The sequence below is a fragment of the Pan paniscus genome, chromosome 1 (genome assembly GCF_029289425.2).
Source record: "Pan paniscus chromosome 1, NHGRI_mPanPan1-v2.0_pri, whole genome shotgun sequence".
Classification (NCBI taxonomy): Eukaryota; Metazoa; Chordata; class Mammalia; order Primates; family Hominidae; genus Pan; species Pan paniscus.
The window spans coordinates 82,753,542-82,777,904 of record NC_073249.2 but is presented as its reverse complement, the minus strand read 5'-3'; the positions used below and the strand labels follow the sequence as shown (position 1 = coordinate 82,777,904).

Here is a 24,363-nt window from a genome sequence, read left to right as displayed (position 1 = left end):
TTGCACTTTGCATATATTGCATTTTTTTACACATTGAGGTTTCTGGCAGCCCTGCATTGAGCAAGTCTATTGGCATCATTTTTCCAGTGGCATGTGCTTACTTTTCTCTGTGTCACATTTTGGTAATTCTCGCAATATTTCAAACTTTGTCATTATCATCATGTTTGCTATGGTGATCTGTGATCAGTGATCCTTGATTACTATTGTAATTGTTTTGGAGTGTCATGAACCATGCCCATATAAGATGGCAAATTTAATCAATAAATGTTGTATGTGTTCTGACTGCTCCCCTGACTGGCCATTGCCTCATCTCTTTCCCTTTCCTTGGGCCTCACTATTCCCTGAGACACAACAATATTGAAATTAGGTCAATTAATAACCCTACAATGGCCTCTCAGTGTTCAAGTGAAAGGAAGGGTTGCATGTCTCTCACTTTAAATCAAAAGCTAGAAATGATTCAGCTTAGTGAGGAATGCATATCAAAAGCTGCAGTAGGTCAAAAACTAGGCTTCTTGTGCCAAATGACCAAGTTGTGAATGCAAAGGGAATGTTCTTGAAGGAAATTTATGTACTACTCCAGTGAACAACCAATGATAAGAAAGTGAAACAGCCTCATTGCTGATATGAAGAAAGTTTTAGTGGTCAGAATAGATCAACATTCTCCAGTTACCACATTCCCTTAAGCTGAAGCCTAATACAAAACAAAGCCTTAACTCTCTTCAATTCTGTGAAAGCTGAGAGAGGTGAGGAAGCTGCAGAATAAAAGTTTGAAGTTTGCAGAGTTTGGTTCATGAGGTTTAAGGAAAGAAGCCATCTCTATAACATAAAAGTGCAAAGTGAAGGAGCAAGTGCTGACGTAGACGCTGCAGCAAGTCATTCAGAGGATCTAGCAAAGATAACTGATCAAGATGGCTACAGCAAATGGCAGATTTTCAACGAAAATGAAACCACCTTCTGTTGGAAGAAGATACCATCTGGGAGTTTCATAGCTAGAGAGGATAAGTCAGTGCCTGGCTTCACAGGACAGACTGATTCTCTTGTTAGTGACTAATGCAGCTGGTGACTTTAAGTTGAAGCCAGGGCTCATTTACCCATTCTGAAAATCTTAGAGCTCTTAGGAAATTATGCTAAATTGACTCTGCTTGTACTAGTAAAAATGGAACAACAAAGCCTAGAAGACAGCACACCTGCTTATTGCATGGTTTACTGAATATTTTAAGACCACTGTTGAAATCTGCTGCTCAGAAAAAAAGATTCCTTTCAAAATTTTACTGCTCATTGACATTAGACCTAGTCATCCAAGAGCTCTGGTGGAGATGTAAAGAGATTAATGTTTTCATGCCTGCTACCACAACATTCATTCTGTAGCCCATGGATCAAGGAGTAATTTCAACTTTCAAGTCTTATTATTTAAGAAATATGTTTTATAAGGCTATAGCTGTCATAAATGGTGATTCTTCTTATGGATCTAAGCAAAGTAAATTGAAAACCTGAAAAGGATTCACCATTCTAGATGCCATTAAGAACATACATAATTCACTGGAGGAGGTCAAAATATCAACATTAAAGGTTGTTTGCAAGGAGTAGATTCCAGCTCTCATGAATGACTTTGAGCAGTTCAAGACTTCAGTGGAGGAAGTAATAGAAGAGAACTAGAATTAGAAATGGAACCTGAAAATGTGCTGCAGTCTCACAGTAAAACTTGAATGGGTAAGGAGTTGCTTCTTATGGGTGAGAAAATAAACTAGTTGCTTGAGATGGAACCTACTCCTAGTGAAGATACTGTGAACACTGGTGAAATGACAAAGGTCTAAGAATATTTCATAAACTTGGTAAAGTAGCAGCAGAGTTTGAAAGGATTGACTTAAATTTCAAAAGAAGTTCTGTGAGTAAAATGTTATCAAACAATATCACATGCTACAGAGAAATTCTTCATGAGAGGAAGAGTCAGTCAATGTGGCAAACTTCATTGTTTGATTTTAAGAAATTGCCACAGCAACTGCAGGCTTCAGCAACCATGACCCTGATAGTCAGCAGCCAGTAACATCAAGACAGAATCTTCCACCAGCATGGGAATGTAAACTAGTACAACCACTATGGGAAAAAATATGTGGAAATTTCTTAATGAACTAAAAGTAGAACTACCATTTGAAAATTCTAACAATCCCGCTACTGGATATCTACCCAGAGGAAAAGAAGTCATACGAAAAGGATAACTTGCACACACATGTTTATAACAGCACAATTTGCAATTGCAAAAATGTGGAACCAGCCCAAATGCCCATCAATCAACAAGTGAATAAGGAAACTAGTATATATATGTGTGTATATATATGATGGAATACTACTCAGCCATAAAAAGGAATGAGTTGATGGCATTCGCAGCAACCTGGATGGGATTGGAGACTGTTATTCTAAGTGAAGCAACTCAGGAATGGAAAACCAAACACATGTTCTCACTCATAAATGGGAGCTAAGCTATAAGGATACAAAGGCATAAGAATGACACAAGGGACTTTGGGGACTTGGGGGCGGAAGGGTGGGAAGGAGGTGAGGGATAAAAGACTACGAATTGGGTTCAGTGTATACTACTCGGGTGATGGGTTCACCAAAATCTCACAAGTCACCACTAAAGAACTTACTCGTGTGACCAAATACCACCTGTTCCCCAAAAGCCTACGGAAATAAAAACATTTTTTAAAAAAGATCTTTCGCCAGCAAAAAGATTGTTAAGTCACTGAAGACTCAGGTGATCATTAGTATTTTTAGCAATAAAATATTTTTATATTAAGGTATGTTCATTTTTAAAACAATGCTACTGCACACTTAATATAGTCATAACTTTAGAGTACAGTAAACATTTATATGCACTGGGAAACCAAAATATTTGTGTGACACTTTATTTCAATACTTGCTTTATTGTGGTAGTCTGGAACTGAACCCACAGCATCTCCAAGATATGTTTATATTCCCTATCTGGCTAGGGAGATAGCAGTTGCACATTTTAATGAATGCTTTTTCTGCATGTCATATGATTTTTATCTTTTGTTCATGTGGCCATTTATTTACTTTTTGAGACAGAGTCTCACTCCATCACCCAGGCTAGAGTGCAGTGGCATGATCTCAGCTTGCTATAGCCTCTGCCTACCAGGCTCAAGTGATTCTTGTGCCTCAGCCTCCTGAGTAGCTGGAATTATAGGTGCACGTCACCACACCCAGCTAATTTTTGTATTTTTATTAGAGACAAGGTTTTGCCATGTTGGCCAGGCCCATCTCAAACTCCTGATCTCAAGTGGTCTGCCCACCTTAGCCTCCCAAAGTGCTGGGATTACAGGCGTGAGCCACTGTACCGGCCTCATGTGGTACTTTACTGGTGTTAAACGAACCTTGTCTTCCAGGAACAAACCCAGCGTGGTCACTATATATTTTACATATAATATACCGAGTTTGGTTTGTTACTATTTTGTTTTAGGACTTTTCCATTTATGTTAAAGACTGAGATTATCTAATTTTATTATCAAGGTTATTTTGCCATTATAAAATGGGTTTGGGAATAGATTTTAAGATTTTGAATTTGATTCTTTTTTATGGCTCTACAGAAATTACTAATATTGCCTTTAATTTCCCTAAACATAATAAGCCTAGTTATTTTAAAAGTGTTATGTTGGATAATCCTCTTATCGGGATCTTCTTTTTGGAGTTGATTTTATAGTCTGTTGGTTATGGTGATGTTCAGTCAAGCTAACAGAATCTCTTCATATGTCTAGTTATTTTCGAGTGCTAAACAGTGTATATGAAATCTTATTATTTCTCTCCAAAGAAGATTTATGATTGTGTCTGTCAGAAAGCTGGAGTCACTAGCATCTCAGATTACCCTAATGCATTTTCATGGATTGAGGTGGTTTTAAATTGGGTTTCAGACATCACAAAAGTTAATTTGTAGTTGGCCTTTACTAGAAAAGGGGGAAGGATGGACAGGTAATCACCAAAGGATTATTAGTAAAATTTACAGTTGACTTCACAGCATAAACAATGGAAGCCAGAAGACAATGGAATATTTTTTTAATTATAAATTTTTATGTAAGTAATATTGCAATAAAATATTTAGTTCTTACCAACTCTGAGTTTATTGGAAACTCTGTTCTGTTTCTCAGCCTCTAAATCTCCTCTTCCAGAATTGGTAACGCCCTGGGAAGAAACAAACCCAACTGCCAGCCAGATTCAGCTCTCTAAGATTTCTTCCTTTCCAAGATTTTGGGCCCATGATTCATTCACTGCATTTTTGTCTCTGCAGGTCTTTGAAGAAGGTGTTTTATTTGTTCAGCTTTTCCCTAATCTATCATTAGAAGTTGAACAACTCCTGCATCTCTTTGGGGGAGAGTAAAGGGGAATGGAGTTCTTGCTCATTCACTCAGGCTGGAGTGCAGTGGTATGATCATAATTCACTGCAGCCTCAAACTCCTGGCTCAATTGATCCAGTCTCAGCCTCCCAAGTAGCTGGGGCTGCAGGTACACTCCACCACACCTGGCTTCCTGAATCTTTTTTTAAATATACATAATTAACAATTTTATGCTAAAATTGGTAATTTGATCGCCTCAGACATAATTATGTAAAATCTGTCTATTCAAAATCTGGAGTACCTGTGGGTATCTTTCTGTCAACTATATATTTGTTCTCATTCTTGTTTTATTGTGTACCTGATTGTTCATGGAGTATTTGGTGGAAGTAATGATTTCAGAGTCATTTGAGACTTATGATAATGTTAACTTCCTCTGGAAAGGGTTTCAGTTTGCTTTTTTAAGATACCTGGGGGCCTAGAAGGCCAGGCCTAGAAGCTGTTAAAAGCACTCTATTCAGTCATTCAGCTTCCTCTTCTGGAATTGGCAAATGATCGAGAGGAAAAACTTCCCTAAAGCTAATCTCACCTCTCTGAATTGATATATTCTCTAATCTTAACCCATTAATTCCTTAATGCTCTATGTGATCTTAATATCCTCACGCTTTTTTATTTTCTGTGGGAAAGTTGGTCTAAATTACTTGGTCTTTTTTTCATGTGAAGTGGGTATCATCATATAACTTTTTATAAAGCAGTCATTACTGTTAAGTTCTCAAGCCTTACTAATAAAAAATTTATGAAAGGCAGCATGGGAATAGTAAAACACCGCAGGCCTGGTTACTGAACAAACCTGGGTTTAAGTCATGACTCAACTGTTTACCAATTATTAACTTACTGATTTCTGTGATTCTCAGTTGTCTCTCATACACACACACACAAACACAGACACACACATCAAATCAAATCATAGAATGGCTGTAAGACTGTGGGTTAAAATATGTAAAATCCTTAACAAAAACAGGGCTTTGTACAAGTACTTAACTGTGTGTTACCCACTACTCTCTTCTTGTACCCCCACTTCCATACCTACCCCATAATATTTATCTTGCTCAAAGTTTGAACTTCTCCTTTTTATTTCCCTCAGGTGATTCTAGTCACAAGATTCCTATTTCAAATTTTGAACGTGGGCATAACCAAGCAACTGTGTTACAAAACCTTTATAGATTTATTCATCCCAACCCAGGGAACTGGCCACCTATCTACTGCAAGGTAATTTCAGGTTCAGAAGTTCTTTTAAGGTATCAATTTATAGTACCAAAAGATCCATAAAACAAAGAATTTTTGCCTTGCCTGTGTATTTTTGTCTGTATATTGTGTGTCTTAAAACATTCATTTTGAATTGTTTTGAATGTAATTAGGTATTGTGCCTATTTTAAAAATGTCTCCAATTTTGGAGGGATTTTGAAGACTGCAAAAGCTAAACATATTTCTATTTTGGTAGAGTTCATGTTCTCTGAGTTCTTCTTTCTGAAATATCTGCAGTATCTTTTTACCCTTAAGAATGGATGCTCCATTCTATTCTGTACACCTATCTTTCGAAACAAGAATACCTTTTCTTCAAAACTGTCTTTGTAGCAATCCCTTCCTTCTTTGTTTGTAATATTTAGAGAGATTATATTCTTCCAGGCTTGGAGTTGAAAAGTTGGGTTTTAACCTTGCTACTTAGTATAACCGTGAGGTGATTATCTGATCTTTTTCTGAACATTGGTTTCTTCATTTGCATACCCTAGGTCTCTCTTGCTTCTCATAAAGTATCTTAACATTTCTGTATAAATGTAACTGACTAATAATAGCTGTAGTCTTTTCTAATATATGTCAATTTTTTATAGTTTTCATTTCATTGGCACAAACTCTTCAGTCTTTCTCCTGTGCCCCCTACCTCCCAACCCCCGCATTTTGAAAGGACAGCATTAGAAGTCATTCAAAGTAGGAGAAGATACAAGTAGTTTTTTTGTTTTGTTTTTTGTTTTTTGCTTTCTCCAGTCTGATGATAGAACCAGAGTCAACTGGTGTTTGAAGCATATGGCAAAGGCATCAGGTAAGTAAAACTCTGGGTTGCTGCAGAAGTGCTTTATAGTTAATATCTGTATTTGTTTCCACTTTGATATCTTCCAGGTATCTAAATTTACTAATTGTATGTGTTTTTCCATTTACTAATGGAAGAAATCAGGCAAGATCTACAACTTCTCACTGTAGAGGACCTTGTAGTGGGGATCTACCAACAAAAATTTCTCAAGGAGCCCTCTAAGACTTGGATTCGAAGCCTCCTAGATGTGGCCATGTGGGATTATTCTAGCAACACAAGGTATTGCTAGCATTTTTGTTTTAGAGTCATTTTGACTTATTTTCTAAACTAAGAAAATATGGTAGGACTATTTTTGCCTTTTTATGCAATATTTTCCCATGAAAGCTTGGAATCATTGTATTTCCCTGAATATAAAATTTCATTGATAGTAAGATATATTGTTACTTGTGTATCACTAAAAACAAACCTGCCAAATAAACTGTTCTTTCTTATCACTTAGAATTTCTATACTGATGAGAGAATATCCCTAAATTTATTTAGACAGATTTTTATTACATAGAACTCTTGTACTTACATGTAAAAGAATATATAAGTGAAATAAATTGGCAAAAGTATTTTTTATTTTGAGATAATTTTAGACTTACAGAAAAGTTGCAAAAATAACACAAAGTTTACTATTCTCTGTTTCCTTAATTGCTAACATTTTAATACATTTTCTTTATAATTTTGTTTCTAAATATATATACACTTTTTCAAAATCACTTGAGGGTAAGTTGCTATCATTATGCCTCTTTATACCTAAATACTTCAATATGTGTTTCCTAAGAATAAGAATGTTTAGTCTACGGCCATAGCACCCTGAACACACCTGATCTTGTCTGATCTCACAAGCTAAGCAGGGATTGGCCTGGTTAGTACTTAGATGAGAGACTGCCTGGGAATACTGGGTGCTGTAGGCTTTTACTGTGTGTGTGCGTGCATGTGTGTGTGTGTATAGAACATTTATATTACCATAGTGTAATGATCAAAATCAGGAATGTTGAATATAGGACACAATACTATTATCTAATCCGAAGACCATATTCATATTGTATTAGTTATTCCACTGTGTCTTTTACAGCCAAAAAAATTCTAGAGTCCAGTCCAAGACCACATGTTGCACTTAGTTATTATATCTCTTTAATCTGGAACAGTTCTTCAGTCTTATTTTCACTTTCATGATCTGGACATTTTTGAGTACAGGCCAGTTACTTTATAGAATGTTTCTCACTTTTAGTTGATCTGTATTTCCTCATGGTTAAATTGAGATTATGCATTTTTGGCAGGAATACCACAGAAGGGATTATATGACTGACTGCTCAGTGTGTCATATCTGGAGGTATATGATGTCAGTTTGTCCAATTACTGATGATGATAACTTTGATCACTTGTTTAAGATAGTACCTATCAATATTTCTCTATTGGAAAGTTACTGGTTTTTTACCATATATATATATATATATATATATACTTTTTTTTTTTTTTTTTTTGAGACAGAGTCTTGCTCTATCACCTAGGCTGGAGTGCAGTAGTGTAATCTCAGCTCACTGCACCCTCCACCTCCCGGGTTCAAGTGATTCTCGTGCCTCAACCTCTCGAGTAGTTGGGATTACAGGCACCTGCCACCATGCCCAGCTAATTTTTGTATTTTTAGTAGAGACGTGGTTTCACCATGTTGGCCAGGCTGGTCTTGAACTCCTCACCTCACATGATCCGCCCGCCTCAGCCTCCCAAAGTGCTGGGATTACATGCGTGAGCCACTGCTCCTGGCTTTTTACCATATAATTAATAAATATTTTGTGGGGAAATACTTTCAAATTGGGTAGGTATTCTCTTCCTCAAACTTTCATATACAAATTTTAGTATCAAGTGCTGATTTTTGCCTGAGTCAATTATTACTATCATTGTGAACGGTGATTTTTCTAATTTGATTGTTCCTTCTGCATTTATTGTTTGGCATTCCACTGTAAAAAAAAAAAAAGTTTCTCCTTTTTACCCATTTATTTATTTTTTTCATTTATATGAGCATGGACTCATGGATTCCTATTCAGTACATTTTAATCTATTATTGTAACTTATTTTTATGATCAAATTGTTCCATATATGGCCAGTGGGAGTACCTTCAAGCAGGGGTTTGTGTGTCCTTTTGACATTGCTTCATTGCTTTCTATCTAACAGTGCTTCTTTGCTTTCTATTTGGCACAATATGTTCCAGGCCTATCTTGTACTTTTCTTTGTTCCAGCCCTGGATTAGCCATTTCTCCCAAGAATCTCTGGTTTCTTTTAGTGGAGCATAATAGTTAGGAGATAGAATCTGGGTGGTAGGTGTGCTCATTTCTTACTAGAGTATCATTGATTCTAGATCCCCTTAGTAGAGAGCTAGGAAATATATGTTTGTGTGTGTGTGTGTGTGTGTGTGTATGTACACACACACTCCATATACATCTGTTTGTAGCTAGGTCTCTCAATCTTTTTATCCATCTCTATCTTATCATGAGTTCACACTTAACCTGTAATTTCAATCCAATACCATAGAGTTCTCTAGTTTTTTTACTTTTTAAAAAATTTCCTTTCTCTGAGAATGAGAACCCTGGCTGTCAGTATTTTTTAGAATTATATGGTACCACTATTTTTAAAAAAAGACATACAACTGTTTAGAGTTTGTTTATAATCGCTTTTAGTCTGAAAGTATATAGTCAAAATACTTTGTTCAGAAGTTATTTAGGTTCTTTTTTCCCCTTTCAGTACAAATTACTATTTTGAAATATATTAATAGTTAAGTTCATTTGCTTGTTTGTATTCCATTTTTGCTAATTTAGCTTTTGAATGTCTAAAGCATTTCCGTTTTGTAAACAAAAATAATATTCAGAAGTGTCACTTTATTCTAGCTTCATTTAAAAAAGCTTGTTAGGATTGCATTAAATTTATAAATTAACTTGGGGATAACTGAAATATTTATATTGTTGAGTTGTTTCCAAAGACTAGGGACATCTTTCCATTGTTCAAATCTACTTTTGTGTCTTTCAAATATGTTTTAAAATTTTTCTCACACAGATTGTGCATCTCTGGGACTGGCGCATTTTTGTGGGAGCAGTTCCTTGATAACTTTTTCTGTTCTTCTATGGAAATTGGTTTTATTAGGCTTTCTAATTTTAATGGGGTAAATTTTGGTAATCTGTATGTTTCTAGAAAATGATACATGTTATATAGCTTTTCAAAGTTATTTGTTTAAAGATCTGCAAGGAAGTGTGGTCTCTTTTTTTAAATTTCATCTGTTTCAATGGTTATCTTGTCATTGTATATTTGTGCTCTCTCATTTTTTTGTAAGCAAATGTGTTGTCTTTTTTAATTTTTCAAAACAATAGGATTTTAATTTATTAGACCTGTTTTTCTATTCTCTTCCTAATTAATTTTTGCTGTTATTCTCTTTGTATGTTGTTGTTCTTTTTCTAGTTTTGGGGGCTGGAAATGTAATTTATCTTTTGCCTGATTTTTTTTGATGTGTTTAGTAGAGTGAATTTTCTCTTAATCATTGTTTTCAATGAATTTACGTAGATTATTGCATGCAATATTTTCATTGCCATTTTAAATAAATTATGTCATTTTAACTCTCAACCACCATCTCTCTTTAAAACAAGGCTTTTAAATGTCCAGGTGAAAAGGACTTTCTGCATTTTGTTTCTTTTAGTAAATTCCAGTGTTTTTACATTGTGATCAGAAAGTGTTTATAATATTTTTACTTTATGGAAGTTACTGGTCTTTAGGGGTTTTTTGCTGACTTAATATATAATCAATTTTTGTGACTGTTCTCTTGGCATATGAGAATATACTTTCTTTTCAGGATATAGCATTTGAGATCCACACACATACATCATCTACATTAATTGTATTGTTTACATTTTCTTTAGTTATATTTTATCCAGTTGATATGTCTTGTGTTGACAGTAATCTCCTATTATTACTGTGTTTCTGTCTGTGTTTCATTGCATTTCCTGTAGTTGTAAGCTGGCTGCTGTGATATTTGATGCCTTAAAAGTTAAAGTTTGCTGAACCTTGATACAGTAAATTGATCAGGGGCTCATGGAAGAGTATTCCCTGTGTTCTTGCATGTTTAAAACTTTTTCTAATGGTGTACACCATATTTCCTTGAGTTTCTAGAAAATGCAACTTCATTTCATGGCTTTGTGTGTTCCTTTTGTGAAATTTGGTCAGTTAATTTTCTTGGCCTTAGTTATCTGATCTTTTTGACTGGAGTTAGTTGATCATTTTGCCTGGAGACTTTAGTCTTTTTTCATTTTTAAAGTCTAATACTGTTGCTAGGCTATTTCTCTGAGTTTATATGCAGGTCCATTTTCTAAGACATTTGGTGAGCCCTTTCAATATGCAGAATCAGGTTCTATTTTTTTTTTTTTTTTAGATCATAGTTTAATGTTAGTTTTGTTCCACTGTTTAATGTTTCTTCTTAAAAGGAGTCCAATATATATGTATGTTTGATCTTCTTTGCCTTTCATTTTAATCACTTTTTCTGACCCTTTTTACTTTGTTTATTCTCATGATAGTTTCTGCTTTCTTCAGTTTCTCTTATTAACTTTACAAATGAATCTGTTCAGCCTTGGGCAGTTGGTAATTTAGTTCTTTTCTGTAATGTTTTTGTCTTTTTTTTCCCCTCTCTTTCTTGAGTTAAGTAATTTCTTCATTTTTTGTTTATTTCTGTTTCTAGTTTTGAAGTTTCTCATTCAGGGTGTGTTTTTATATTCTCACATTCTTTTTGAGGATATTTAATTTAACATGGAATGGTAATTGATATAGTTTGGCTCTATGTCCCCACCCAAATCTCACCTCGAATTGTAATCCCTATGACCCCCGTGTGTCAAGGGTTGGACCAGGTGGAGGTAACTGGATCATGGGGGCGGTTCCCCCATGCTGTTCTCATGAGATCTGATGGATTTAATAAGCATCTGGCATTTCCCCTGTTTGCACTCATTCCATTCTGCTGCCTTGTGAAGAAGGTGGCTGCTTCTCCTTTGCCTTTCCCATGATTGTAAATTTCCTGAGGCCTCCCCACCAATGCAAATCTGTGAGTCAGTTAAACTTCTTTCCTTTATAAATTACCCAGTCTCAAATATTACTTCACAGCAGTGTGAGAACAGACTAACACAGTAATGTTAGGTTTTTCCCCTCCTTCATATTTTTTTGGGGGGTGGGGGTATGAGAAATTATCAGCTAAAGTGTTTTGATTCTCCTTTTCTGTTTTCTTTTCTTTTCTTTTTTTTTTTAAGAGAGTCTTGCTCTGTCACCCCAGCTGGAATACAGTGACACAATCATAGCTCACTGCAGCCTGGAACTCCTAGAGTCAAGCAGTCCTCATGCCTCAGTCTCCTGAGTAGCTGGTACTACAGGCATGTGCCACCATGCGTACCTAGTTATTTTTCATTTGTCGTGGAGACAGAGTCTTGCTGTGTTGCCCAGGCTGGTATCGAACTTCTGAACTCAAGTGATCTTCCTGCCTCAGCCTTCCAAATTGCTGGGATTACAGGTGCAAGCCATCATGCCTGGCTATTTTCTTCTTATAATAGCTTGTTTTCTTCCCATAATAGCTTTCTGTAGATGAAGATACATTGCTCCTTTGCGTTTCTTGGACAAGGCTGATAATTTAGCGGGAGGTTTGATTGAGAGTCTTTTTTCCAAGAACCTTCCTCTCTGTCAATGTGACAAAGTACAGGTTCTTTAATGAATGTTTTCAGGGTGGTGGGAGTCTGGTTGTAGGTTCTTAGAATTTTATTTCCTGCATGATCTTAAATTTCCCCCTTTGCTTTTTTTTTCCACCTAATTTCTAAAGGGCCCTTCCCCCTTCCTCTTTCACTTAGCATGGCACTTGCCTATAGTCAGTGCTCTGATCTACTAGGACTGTTTGAATATTTACGTAAAGAATGGGCTTCCTCATTGTAAGAATGATTTTAATTTAATCTTAGGCTCTCCATTTTCTTTCTTCCTTCCCCAAGTTTTTTCTGGACTCTACTGCATATAAAGGTTGGGGTAGGAGATTTAGAAATTGCTCCATTGGAAATTACAGTTTTCATTTTTCTATTTATAGACAACTGAGTTTTGTAGTGTTCTTCTAGTTATGCTGTAGGTGTAGATTTTGTTTTCCCCACGTTTGTTGTTGTTCTTGTTAATCTGTAAAGCTTATGAATGATGTGTTAAGATATTTGGATTTATGTACCATTGCCTCAGTTACAGGCTGAAGTATTTCTAAAATTTCACATTGAGTCATTCATTGTCCATGTTTTTATACATTATTGTCCTCTGTGCCATTAAGAGTGTTGGCGATACAGCATTTCTTAAAAAATAACTCCACTGTTGTCTCTGGGGTTTTCTTCTAAGCATATCCTTTCTGCAAGTTTTGATGCCAGTTCTTTCTTGATCTTTTCAGAAGAGGTCAAAAGAAAGTTTTCAGGGACAAACTAATATGTCCTCAAATAATCTTTAAATGGTTTATTGACTAAAATGTTGAAGGATTACAAATGTCTGGTTACCATCAAGATTAATAATTAAATTTGTACATGGTTAGGCAATGGCAACTATTTCTAGACTGTCAAATAGACATTGTGCAATACCTTCAATTGTAAGATGCATTCTAATTTTGGTTAAAATGTCAAGAAAATGTGTTTTATAATTGAAGAAATACAGTGTTGAGTTCAGCAGAGTAGCTATACTCTACAACAAGACTAGAGTAGCTCTAGTTTGAGACATTATTTGAGGTCCATGCCGTGGGATTTTGTTAAAGGTAAAACTCTTACATAGTACTGTAGGCACTTTACTAAACTACTTTGGACAGGATGGATCTACTTTTTATTGAGCTTCATAACGTAATAAGATTCAAATGTATGATATTTTACAAGGGAGTTTGGATTGTAGTGTACAATAGAAACTGTTAGAATCTGTTAATATAAGCAAATGAAACTTATTCCAACCACTGCTCTTAAATGCTTACTAAAAGACCTTAAAGTTTGTAATAAATTTGTGATAAATGTTTTGTCTAGTTCTAAGAGAAATGGGTAGATTTTGTATTGGTGAAATTGAGTACAGTTAGGCAAATTGAATATTAGAATCTTAAGTAAACAGTCAGTTGATAACATGCATTTTGGAGGCTAGAATATTTATAATTTTTATAGGTCCCCTAGTCTCCTGATGCTTCTTGTCATAATTCTTCTTGGACTAATTCACTGTCTATGATCAGCTGACTAAACATGGCAGCCTTTATTTAATCAACAAATATTTATTGAGCACCTCCTCTGTGCCAGAAGATGATCCAAAGGTGAGCAGAATTAATGTGGTCCCTGCCTTCAAGAAGCTAACAGTTAAGTAGGAAAGAAACATACAGTACATAATAAAGAAAATGGTAATTTTAGCTTTTGATAAGTGCTAAGAAGAAAATCAACAAGACACTGTGACAGAGAAGAATGTATAGAAAAGTAGACCACTTTGTAGAATGGTCAAGAAGACTTTGAGGGTGTGACATTAGAACCGAAGTGGGAGAAAGATGCAGCCATGCAAAAAATGGTAAGAAGAGCACCCTGGACAGAGATAGAAAAGCCTTGAGGTAAAGGCTTGGTGTTTGCTAGAAATTGTTAGACAATCAGTGTGACTGGGGAGTAATGAGTGAAGAGGAGAATGCACAAGATGAGGTTGAAGCAGTTGGGGGTCATAAACCATTAGAAAAAGTTTTAAACGTGCAAGAACACAGGGAGAGATGGAAAGGAATAGGTTGATTTAAGATAGGTTAAAGTCAGTAGACCTTGCTGATGGACTGGACCCAGGGAGAGAAAACGGAAAGAAATAATGAAAGATGACGCCCAGGTTTCTGGTGTATACTACTGGATAGATGAGGAGGAGAGGAGCAAGGTTACAGTGTTCTGAGGTCCTGGTGAGGCATCACATCTGGAGATAGCAGGCAAGCAACTGTCGTCCTGCTAGAGCTCAGTGAAGTGGTTTGGGTAGTGTCAGCATTCTTTTCACTATGTGCTGGGCACTGAAGATACAGTACAGGAAGACAAGTCTTCTGCCTTGATGGACCTCACAGCACGTAGATGAGATCACCTCGGCAAACAGCAGAAAGAGAAGAGGACTCGGCACAAGCCCTGACGAGCTCTGACAAGTTAAAATGTGGGCAGAGGCTTTTCAAAGTCTCAGTACCTCTCAGCCTGTAAGTGTTCCTATGTTATACAAATCATCATAGCCATCATCAGTGTCGATGAGGGTTGAAGACATGAGAAAAACTGGGATTCTGGATGTAATAATTTCATAAATCTCTGTGAAGTATTTGGTCTTCTTTACCACTCTGTAAAGTGCTCTGTCTTTCTACACAATCTTCTATATCCTGTTAGGGCTATTAGTTTGCTTTTGTTCCCTGGATTATCTCATTCTTCTGGATTGTGAGTTGTGGTCTCCCTGTTTTGTTCTTTTTCATGTTGCAGGCTTTTCTTGAATGCCTGATTATCCTTGATTGCATTCATATTTAGAAATGAGGCTACAAAGCCGAGTGTTCCATATTGTTCAGTGGGGATTGTTAACTGATGAGGCTTTCCTGTAAGGAAAGCAGACAAGAGAGATGTTTAGTTGGAGGCAAAATCCTAAATGCTAGAATATGAAAGGCTTTGCTCTAAGGTACCAGCAGCCATTCTTGCTGCCTGGTTTTCCAAGAACAGTTTACTTTTTTTCATGGGGGTTCAGGGAAGTAGACTATTCTTTTTACAGAAGTTCAGCCTCGTGTCTTCTCTTTCTGCTCTGTGAGTAGAGACATGTTCACAAGTCCAGAGCCTCTCCAGAGTTCTGATAGGCAGACCTTCTTCTGCTGCTAGCCTCTTGAGCACTGAAGACTGTGACTTCTTTCCAGCTTCATCAGTTACCATTTATTTTATTTGCCACAGATTTGTTAAAATGTCTTCCATGGAGGCCTCTTCCTGCTTTTTTCCTTTATTGTGGACATCTACCATTTTTATTCTTTGACTGTCATCTTCACAGCGTCTTGGGACCAAGAAGAGATAAATTTGTGCAGGTGTTTAATTCACCATCTTGAACCAGAAACCCCAGCAATAGTAGTATTAAGAGATGCAGTTTTATACTTTATCACTTTAGAATAGTTTTTCTTAGTCCATTTTAATGAGCTTTTGATACTTAGCAGGATTGGAGCTGCTCTTGTACATAAGGCACTTGTATGGGAAAGTTTCTGTGGGAAATATGGGAGTGACACGATCATCCTTGGCCTCAGAATCTCCTGTCCAATAAGACTCTAGTGTGAAGATACTAGTCATGTATGGTAAATTCTGGTAGAATTCCAAAAGAGTTTCAAAAAGTTATGAAAAATCATATGCAGAAGACATCACTTAAGTGTTGTTAGGGTTTAAAAACTGTTAACTAATATATGGAATAAATGTTTTATTTGTTTCTTCTGTGAAGATAGAGTTTCTTAGAGCAGAGATTTGGGTTGAAAGCGGGGACCTTTCCAATAAAAAATGGCCTGAATAGTGACTCAGAGAAATGAAAGCCTGCCAGGCGCAGTGGCTCATGCCTGTAATCCCAGCACTATGGGAGGCCAACGTGGGTGGATCACCTGAGGTCAGCAGTTCGAGACCAGCCTGGATAACATGGTGAAACCCTGTCTCTACTAAAAATACAAAAATTAGCCAGGCATGATGGCACATGCTTGTAATCCCAGCTACTCAGGAGGCTGAGGTACGAGTTATCATTTGAACCCTGGAGGTGGAGGTTGCAGTGAGCAGAGATCGCGCCTCATAGCTAAATATGAACACAATTAAGGATAATCAGGCATTCAAGAAAAGCCTGCAACATGAAAAAGAACAAAACAGGGAGACCACAACTCACAATCCAGAAGAATGAGATAATCCAGGGAACAAAAGCAAACTAATAGCTCTAACAGGATACAGAAGAGTGTATAGAAAGGCAGAGTACTTTATAGAGTACTATGCCCAGCCAGTTTAGAGTTTTTTTGTTTTCTTAATTTTTATTTTTTGCCGGTACATAGTATGTTTATATAACTTAACTTTTGTTTTAATCTAAGGCTTCATGTTACAGTTTTGTGAACTACCACATTTATAGGCTCACTTTTCTTTGGAAAAACAGTGGGAAATTCTTAATTTTATTTTTAAGTAGTCTTCCATTCATCCATGCATGAAATAACTTTCATCCAGTGCAAATAATGGATTTTTACACTGTTTAGTGTGTTTATAATTTTAAATGAAGACTTTTGCTAAGTTTAAGCAAGCTTTGTATTGTACAAATAGAGCTGCTCTGAGTCTTAATAGACTGTGTACTCATTGGAAAGATATACACAAGTTTATAACAGCTCTTGTCATGAAAGTGTGCTATTTTAGTGTTTGTAACCTTGTATTGACTTACACAAATTATTTCCGTCATTTCCTCACCAACATCACCTCCTGAGATCTCCACTGAAACACCACCTTCTCAGTGTTACCTTTCATTGACACTTTATCTAAAATGTTGTTCCTCTCCAATATTTTATATCATCTTTTTATTTTTAAATAAAGTCCTATCCTTAGAACTTTCCCAATTTTCCAATTTACTGTGTATTATGCTTGCATATCTTTCTTGATCTGTCTTTCCCTCTAGAAAGTAAGTTTTGTGTGGACAATAATTTCTATTTTTTCAATACTGTATTTCTAGTGCCTACCACAAGGCCTAGAAAATAGTGTACATTGAATAAATGTTTGTTGAATAAGTGCATTTTGTCACTAATGTGCCAGAAGCACTCATTTTATTTCAAGGTAAAATTTGACTGTATGGTTATGTGTAGGTTGCGTAGTATCATGAATTTGTATCAGAGAATGTAGCATTAAAATCTGTTTTTTAAAAATCTTTGTGTTAAATTTGAAGTTTTAGTCTTCAAGTAACCTCATTTTTTAAAAGATTTCAGATAGAAATATGGCATATAAAAACCTTTAAGCAGTGCTACTTCAGTTAGGATATTAAAGTCCATTTTTTTGTACAGGTGCAAGTGGCATGAAGAAAATGATATTCTCTTCTGTGCTTTAGCTGTTTGCAAGAAGATTGCGTAAGTTGGGGAAAGGAGTTTCTTCATAATACTGTATTCTGATTAAATTATTCTGTGCCATTTTGCTTGCTATAGCTTTGGCAATCGGGGTAACTCTGTTTCCACAATGCTCTTTCAAAACAAAGGGGGTCAAATCAAAACTACAGTGAGATATTATCTCACCCTGGTTTAAAATGGCTTATATCCAAAAGACAGGCAATAATAAATGCTGGTAAGGTTGTGGAGAAAAGGGAACCCTCATACACTGTTGGTGGGATGTAAGTTAATATAACCACTGTGGGGAACAGTTTGGACGTTCTCCAAAAAACTAAAAATAGAGCTACTGTATGATCCAGCACTTCTACTGCTGGGTATATCCCCAAAGAAACGAAATACATTGAAGAAATATCTACACTCCCATGTTTGTTGCAGCATTGTTTACAATAGCCAAGATTTGGAAGCAACCAAATATCCATCAGCAGATGAATGGATAAAGAAAATGTGGTACTTATACACAATAGAGTACTATTCAGCCATTAAAAAAATGAGATTCAGTCATTTGCAACAACATAGATGGAACTAGAGGTCATTATGTTAAGTGAAATAAGCCAGGCACAGGAAAATAAACATCTCATGTGCTCACTTATTTGTGGAATCTAAAAATCAAAACAATTGAACCCATGGAGATAGAGAGTAGAAGGAATGATTACTAGAGGCTAGGAAGGGTACTAGAGGGGTGAGGGGGAAGTGAAGATTGTTAATTAGTACAAAAAATGGTTTGAATGAATAAGGCCTAGTATTTGATAGCACAACAGAGTGACTATAGTCAATAATAATTTAATTGTACATTTGAAAATAACTAAAAGAGAATCATTGGATTGTTTATAATACAAAGGATAAATACTTGAATGGATAGATATACCACCTTCCATGATGCGATTACTACACATTGCGTGCTTGTATCAAAACATCTTATGTACCCCATAAATATATGCACCTACTATGTACTCATAGAAAATAAAAATAAAGGTGGTTTTGTACATCATATTACTTTTATTTTCTGTCCATGTCACCTCTCCTAGCAATATGGGTGAACCTTCAGAACCACTTCCTTATTGGGGTACTCTAACACATAGGTCTTTTGTTCTCGTTTTGTAGTGAAAGTACCTGGAGCCCCAGATAATCTGGGTGCTCTGGTAGCCCAGTGGGTGATATTAGTTCACAGGATAGATTAGTGTTTGTGGTTGTAGTGTTATTTCTGCCGCTGCCCTCTCCTTGCCTTAAACATTTGGGAATCCTGGTAATCTTTATCTTCATTGCCATGCCCTTAAAATGAACCTAAAATTTTATCTGGCAATCAAAAGATTGCTTAGCAGTAATAACCTGTTTTATTATATGTATTGCTATTTATTTATATGTCTTCTCTGAATCTCCAAATTTATTTTTTCCCAGTTTATAACAGTACCTCAGATGCTTTCTTTTTGTTAGAGATTTGAAAATACAAATACTTTTAGATGAATTAAATTAGATTCTGATAGTGAGATTTTTATTTCTTTTAAAGGTACTGCATCAGTAATTCTCTGGCCACTCTCTTTGGAATCCAGCTCACAGAGGCTCATGTACCACTACAAGATTATGAGGCCAGCAATAGTGTGACACCCAAAATGGTTGTATTGGATGCAGGGCGTTACCAGGTAAGGAACTGACTTTTAAGAGCTGCTGGTCTCTTTAGCTGTTCTACTCAATGTGATTCTGGCCAACAGCAGCAAAAGATCAGCCTTTGTTTGGTTCTTTCCCTCCCCTTAAACATTATTTTGAAGTACTTCATGGAATGTCAAACAGTTCCTAATCCAGTTGTGTCTTGTGTAAAATTCTTTTTTCTCTGGTATATTTTCTACCAATTTAACAAAGTTTTAAGAAAGTTAAAACTGGTATTTAATCTTTATGTAAAACATTTCCAAAGATTTATTCCAAAAATTAAATATCTGAATGTAAGTAATATAAATATTCTAAACATCTACCTCAAAAATACTTAAGACCTGATTTAGGATTTGATTAAAAGCTATCTAATTTCTCTACCACCTTCCTTCCCTCCCTGCCGTTTACTTATTAGTAGGCCTCTAAACCACTAAGTGCATAGCAGTTAAGAGTATGGGCTCTAGGGTCAGAATTCCTGAATTTTATTTTAGGTTCTGCTACATACAAGTTTTGTGACTTTATGCACAATACTTGAACTGTCTGTACTAATTTTTTATGTATTAAACAAGAACAATAATAGGGGCTAGTATTTGTTAGGATTAAATGCAGCAATATATGACAGTACCAAGGCCTCCCTGCCTTAGAGCTTAATAGATAATAAATATTGTTATTTTAAAATAAACACTTACTGAAAAGGAAACTCAAAAAATGGCATGAACTACTGATGAAAACAGCTAGATTCATCCTAGTTAATTATGCTGAACAAAAGAAGCAGTCTCCAAAATTACGTACTTTAGAATATACTGTATGATTCCATTCATATGACATTTTTTTGAAGACTAAACTATAACAAGAACAAATTAGTGGTTCCCAGGAGTTAGGGGTGGGAACAGGGTGTCTGTAAAGGGATTGAGCATGAGAGAGGTTTTTGAGGTGATAGAATGGCTCTGTATCCTGATTGTGGTGTTTACACAATTCTGTACATACGTTAAACTTCATAGATGTGTACACCAAAAAAAGTTTTACTGTATGATAATTTAAAAATAAAAACGGAAGGACTTCAGAGCTCTCCATATGTACTCTGGGCAAGACCCTTCTCTACCCTCCCTTTAAACCTTTGGCCCAGTGGTTCTCGACTCCATTTTGTGTCCTCCATGGGACATCTGACAATGCCTGGGGACATTTTTGGTTGTCACATCTGGGGAGGGGGTGCCCCTGGCATTTAGTGGATAAAGGCCAGGAATGCTGTTAAGCACTCTATCTATACAGGACAGCCTTCCACAACAAAGCATTTTCCAGCCTAAAATATCATTAGTGCCCAGGTTGAGAAACCCTACCTTAGCTTCATCACCACTATCTGTGTTCACATCATCAGAATTAATCTCAATAATGTGCCTTTTCATTGTTTATATCAGTTACTATAGGAAGCCTAGGACTCTTAGATTCTCTCTCATCTCCCAGACTCACCTTATTTGGCTGGTCCTATTTCCCAGCCCTTCCCAACTCCTGAGAAACCTTCCTGTGGGTTTTCTCAGCCTTAGTTATCAGCAAAATTTCAGGTATCTTCAGTGTCTTTGGGGCAAAGTCTATTTACCTTCTTGGTTCTAACTAAAACTTGACCCTCCTCTAAGGACACTGCTTCTCTATTAACCTTTTCAAATGGTGACATCTTTTGCTTCTTCATGTGTCATAGGGCCTAGATTTGAAGTAGTTGTCCTTGATCGTGGCCTCCAGACTTCTTTATATAGTCTCCCCAAAATTCCTAGGCATTGAATTTCCTGTTATCCAGGATGTAGTACCTTTTTGGAATCAGTAGACTCCAAATGGCCTCTTTTTGGAGTCAGTAGACTTGGAGTCAGTAGACTCCTGAGTTGGTTCCCCTCGTTCTTAGAGCAACACCAATCCAGAAAACTGGTTTTTCCATCAGAGTTATTTATTTCAATTTCCCTACACATAGTCCTTCCAGCTGCCTAACCTCTCAGTTTGATTTCCTCTCCTTCAATAATCCTGTCTTCTACCTAACAATCATATCCTGGACCCCAGTGGTACCTCCTTCATAATCTCAATTTCAAACATCCCCCTCTCAGACTACCACCATCTTCTACTACCCCTGTGCCAACAATTATTTAGTCTCTACTGGGATATACAATTCATTTATGCCTCCACTGTTTTATACTCCCTTACAGGGCCACTTCATTGCACAACTCCAGGGCACCATTCACACTAGTAATGCTGTAGACTCATGTCTCCTCCTTTACCACCTTTGTCTCTACCCTTCACCTCCTTCCTTCCCAACTCAGATTCCTTGGCCTATCTTTTCCACTGCCTTGCATGCACTGTCAACTCCATTGGCCCTCTTTTTTTCCTCATACTTGACAGATACTAACCCTGATTACATGTAACTCTTCACCTACTCTCCTCCTATGCCTGTGACACTAAATGCGGCTGGAAAGGAACTACCACGCTGACCGATCTTACTGACTATTCATCACCACCAACTTCAAGGGGCCTTTATTGTTGCCTGACATACCCATTTCTCTAGTCTGATTAATTTCCTACTCTCCTAGACAGTTATTTCTCACCACCTTTTTCCTTCAGATTTCATCATCTCTTCCCTCACCTTTGCTCTAGCTGATTCCTTTGCCTCCTACTTCTCTGAGAAAATAGAAACAGTTGGGAGAGATTTTCTACATATTCCTACCACTCATCTACGTGCATCTACCATATCCTCTGCTTTACTCCTATTTTAATGAATGAATTTTCTGTGTTCCTATCTAAAACCAATCTGTCTGCTTGTATATTAGATTTCCTTCCCTTACCACTCAAGGACATGGCTTCAGTAATTTTCCCCTCCTGTATCATCAGGGATTCCCTCTGTTCTAATTCATTATCAGCAAACGTGCTATAAACTCACTTTAAAAAAAAAAGGCAAACCCTTTTTTGCCCTGTAATTCGTAATCTCCCTCCAAAGTCTATCCTATTTTCTCCCCCTTTGCAGCAAAAATTGATAAGACATTGGAAAAGTATTTGAGTGTTAGTTTGCATTTTTAAAGAGTAATATGAAATTGAAGACAGACCATCCAGTAATGGATAAGAAATAAACATTTTTCCCCCTGGTATTTTCCTGTTACTTACAGAAGCTAAGGGTCGGGAGTTCAGGATTCTCTCATTTCAACTCTTCTAATGAGGAACAAAGATCAAACACACCCATTGGTAAGCAACTTATATTTTACAAAAATGCACCTAAAGGATGTTAGAGCCTATTACTAAGATCCCAGGTGTGGTATTTAAACAGTGGTATCTAAATTAGCTTTAGGATATAAGAAGCTTGTTGAATTGAGGGTTTTATTTGGCATTAGCACCTTAAACAATTTAGATGTGTACATTTTTGGGTCACTTGGATACATTGTAACTTCTCAGAATTTGTTAGGGCATTTAAAAGAAAACCTGTTTTTCTTGTAGCAGCAATAGCTTTATAGTTTTGATTTTAATGGTATCTTTTGTGGGGTGAGAAACTTTAAAAGCTAGTGACATGAAATTTCAAGTGGTGCCTAAAGAACTTCAATTAAAAGTTTCCTGGGCTAAAAACAAAAACATTTTTCTATTGAATTATGGCTTAGTGAAAGGCCTACAGTAGGATGAGTCAGTTAATTGAGGCATCTCTTTGTAATAAAATTATAAAATTGCTGTATCTCTTTTCTTGTATTTTCAATATCCTAGGTGACTACCCATCTAGGGCAAAAATTTCTGGCCAAAACAGCAGCGTTCGGGGAAGAGGAATTACCCGCTTACTAGAGAGCATCTCCAATTCTTCCAGCAATATCCACAAATTCTCCAACTGTGACACTTCACTCTCACCTTACATGTCCCAAAAAGATGGATACAAATCTTTCTCTTCCTTATCTTAATGATGGTACTCTTTTCAATTTCTGAAAACAGTAACAGGCCCAACTTCCTTCTTACTACAGTCATATTAAACAGATCACATCAATGACAAATGTCACTACTATAAAAACTACTTAATTTGTAAGGAAATTGTTTCATAGATTTAAAAAAATTGTGGTTGGAGAGCATCTTGGCATTTGTGCTTTTTTTCTTGAGGGATTGTTCTGCTTCCTGGCTGTATGATGGGTATATCATTAAAGTTTGGAGTCCTGTATGAACAAAACTGACATTTTTAGAGTTGTACTTTTGGGAATGTTATAGATTGATCATTCTTTCTCCTGATAATAAAGGTATTGAATATCTGTTATGAAAGGTTCTAAAATAGTGTTAATCTGTTTCTTCCTGTCATGAAATGGGAACCTTACACTGGAGACCTGCAGGCTGTCTTTATTGCAAATAACTAAGAAAATTAGCCTTTAACAAACACAGAATTTTGCTACCTTAAAAAGTTTTTGAAATATACTTACTTTGGCAAAAGAAGGCACTTGAAAGATGAGAAGGCAAAATTAGAAAGGTTAAGTAATTTACCCTAAATCACATCACATGGCTAGATATTGAATGAATTTCTCATCCATTGGACTGCAAAGCAAGCAGGTATTATATTGAGTCAGGTGTTCACTCTGTGACTGACTTAAACTGGCTTATGTTCTCAACCTGGGGTAATATATAACCTAGGATGAGTAAAACAGGTATGGTAACCCCTTTTACTTTAAACCACAAGCCAAGACCACACATGACATTGACAGAGGCAACAATTTGGTTTAAGTCTGTCTGACTCCAAACTCTGGTCCCTCTGATTACAGAGAATGATTGTCCTGGGCCTCTGGTTTTTATTAATACCCATATTTTCCTTTACTAACTGTTGAGTACCTACCTTGTGGACGTTTTATATGTGTCATCTTATTAAATCCTTATTACCACTCTGAAGGAGGCGATACATGTTAGAGACCAAAAAATGCTCAGGTCACATAGCTCCTAACTGAAGGAACTGTTGTTATTCCAAGTCAGTCTGACTCCAAAGACCATGTTCCTTTTTTTTTAATTGGCTGACCTTTTGTATAGATCATGTTCCTAATGCACTATATTATCCTCCATCTCGCATTCATCTGTTTCTGATACCAGATCTTTGAACGAGAACAATTCATAGACTAAATTTATATGTTATATTTTCTAGTAGTATATTTTTC

General features: G+C 36.3%; 1 protein-coding gene and 1 pseudogene across 11 annotated transcripts in view; both read left to right on the top strand.

Annotated features, from left to right (window-relative positions):
* Positions 1–23,498, top strand: part of MAEL (maelstrom spermatogenic transposon silencer) — a 100,902-nt gene extending 77,404 nt beyond the window's left edge. For all 11 annotated transcript variants that reach the window (XM_034939563.3, XM_034939576.4, XM_034939569.3 and 8 more), the window contains 7 exons: positions 5,482–5,606; positions 6,381–6,435; positions 6,561–6,702; positions 17,492–17,554; positions 19,095–19,227; positions 22,369–22,444; positions 22,952–23,498. In XM_034939563.3, the coding sequence (XP_034795454.1) occupies positions 5,482–5,606; positions 6,381–6,435; positions 6,561–6,702; positions 17,492–17,554; positions 19,095–19,227; positions 22,369–22,444; positions 22,952–23,139 (782 nt within the window). In that variant the 3' untranslated portion in view covers positions 23,140–23,498. The remainder of the gene's footprint in view (positions 1–5,481; positions 5,607–6,380; positions 6,436–6,560; positions 6,703–17,491; positions 17,555–19,094; positions 19,228–22,368; positions 22,445–22,951) is intronic.
* LOC112438328 (5S ribosomal RNA) lies at positions 7,264–7,382 on the top strand (annotated as a pseudogene).
* Positions 23,499–24,363: the final 865 nt, after the last annotated feature.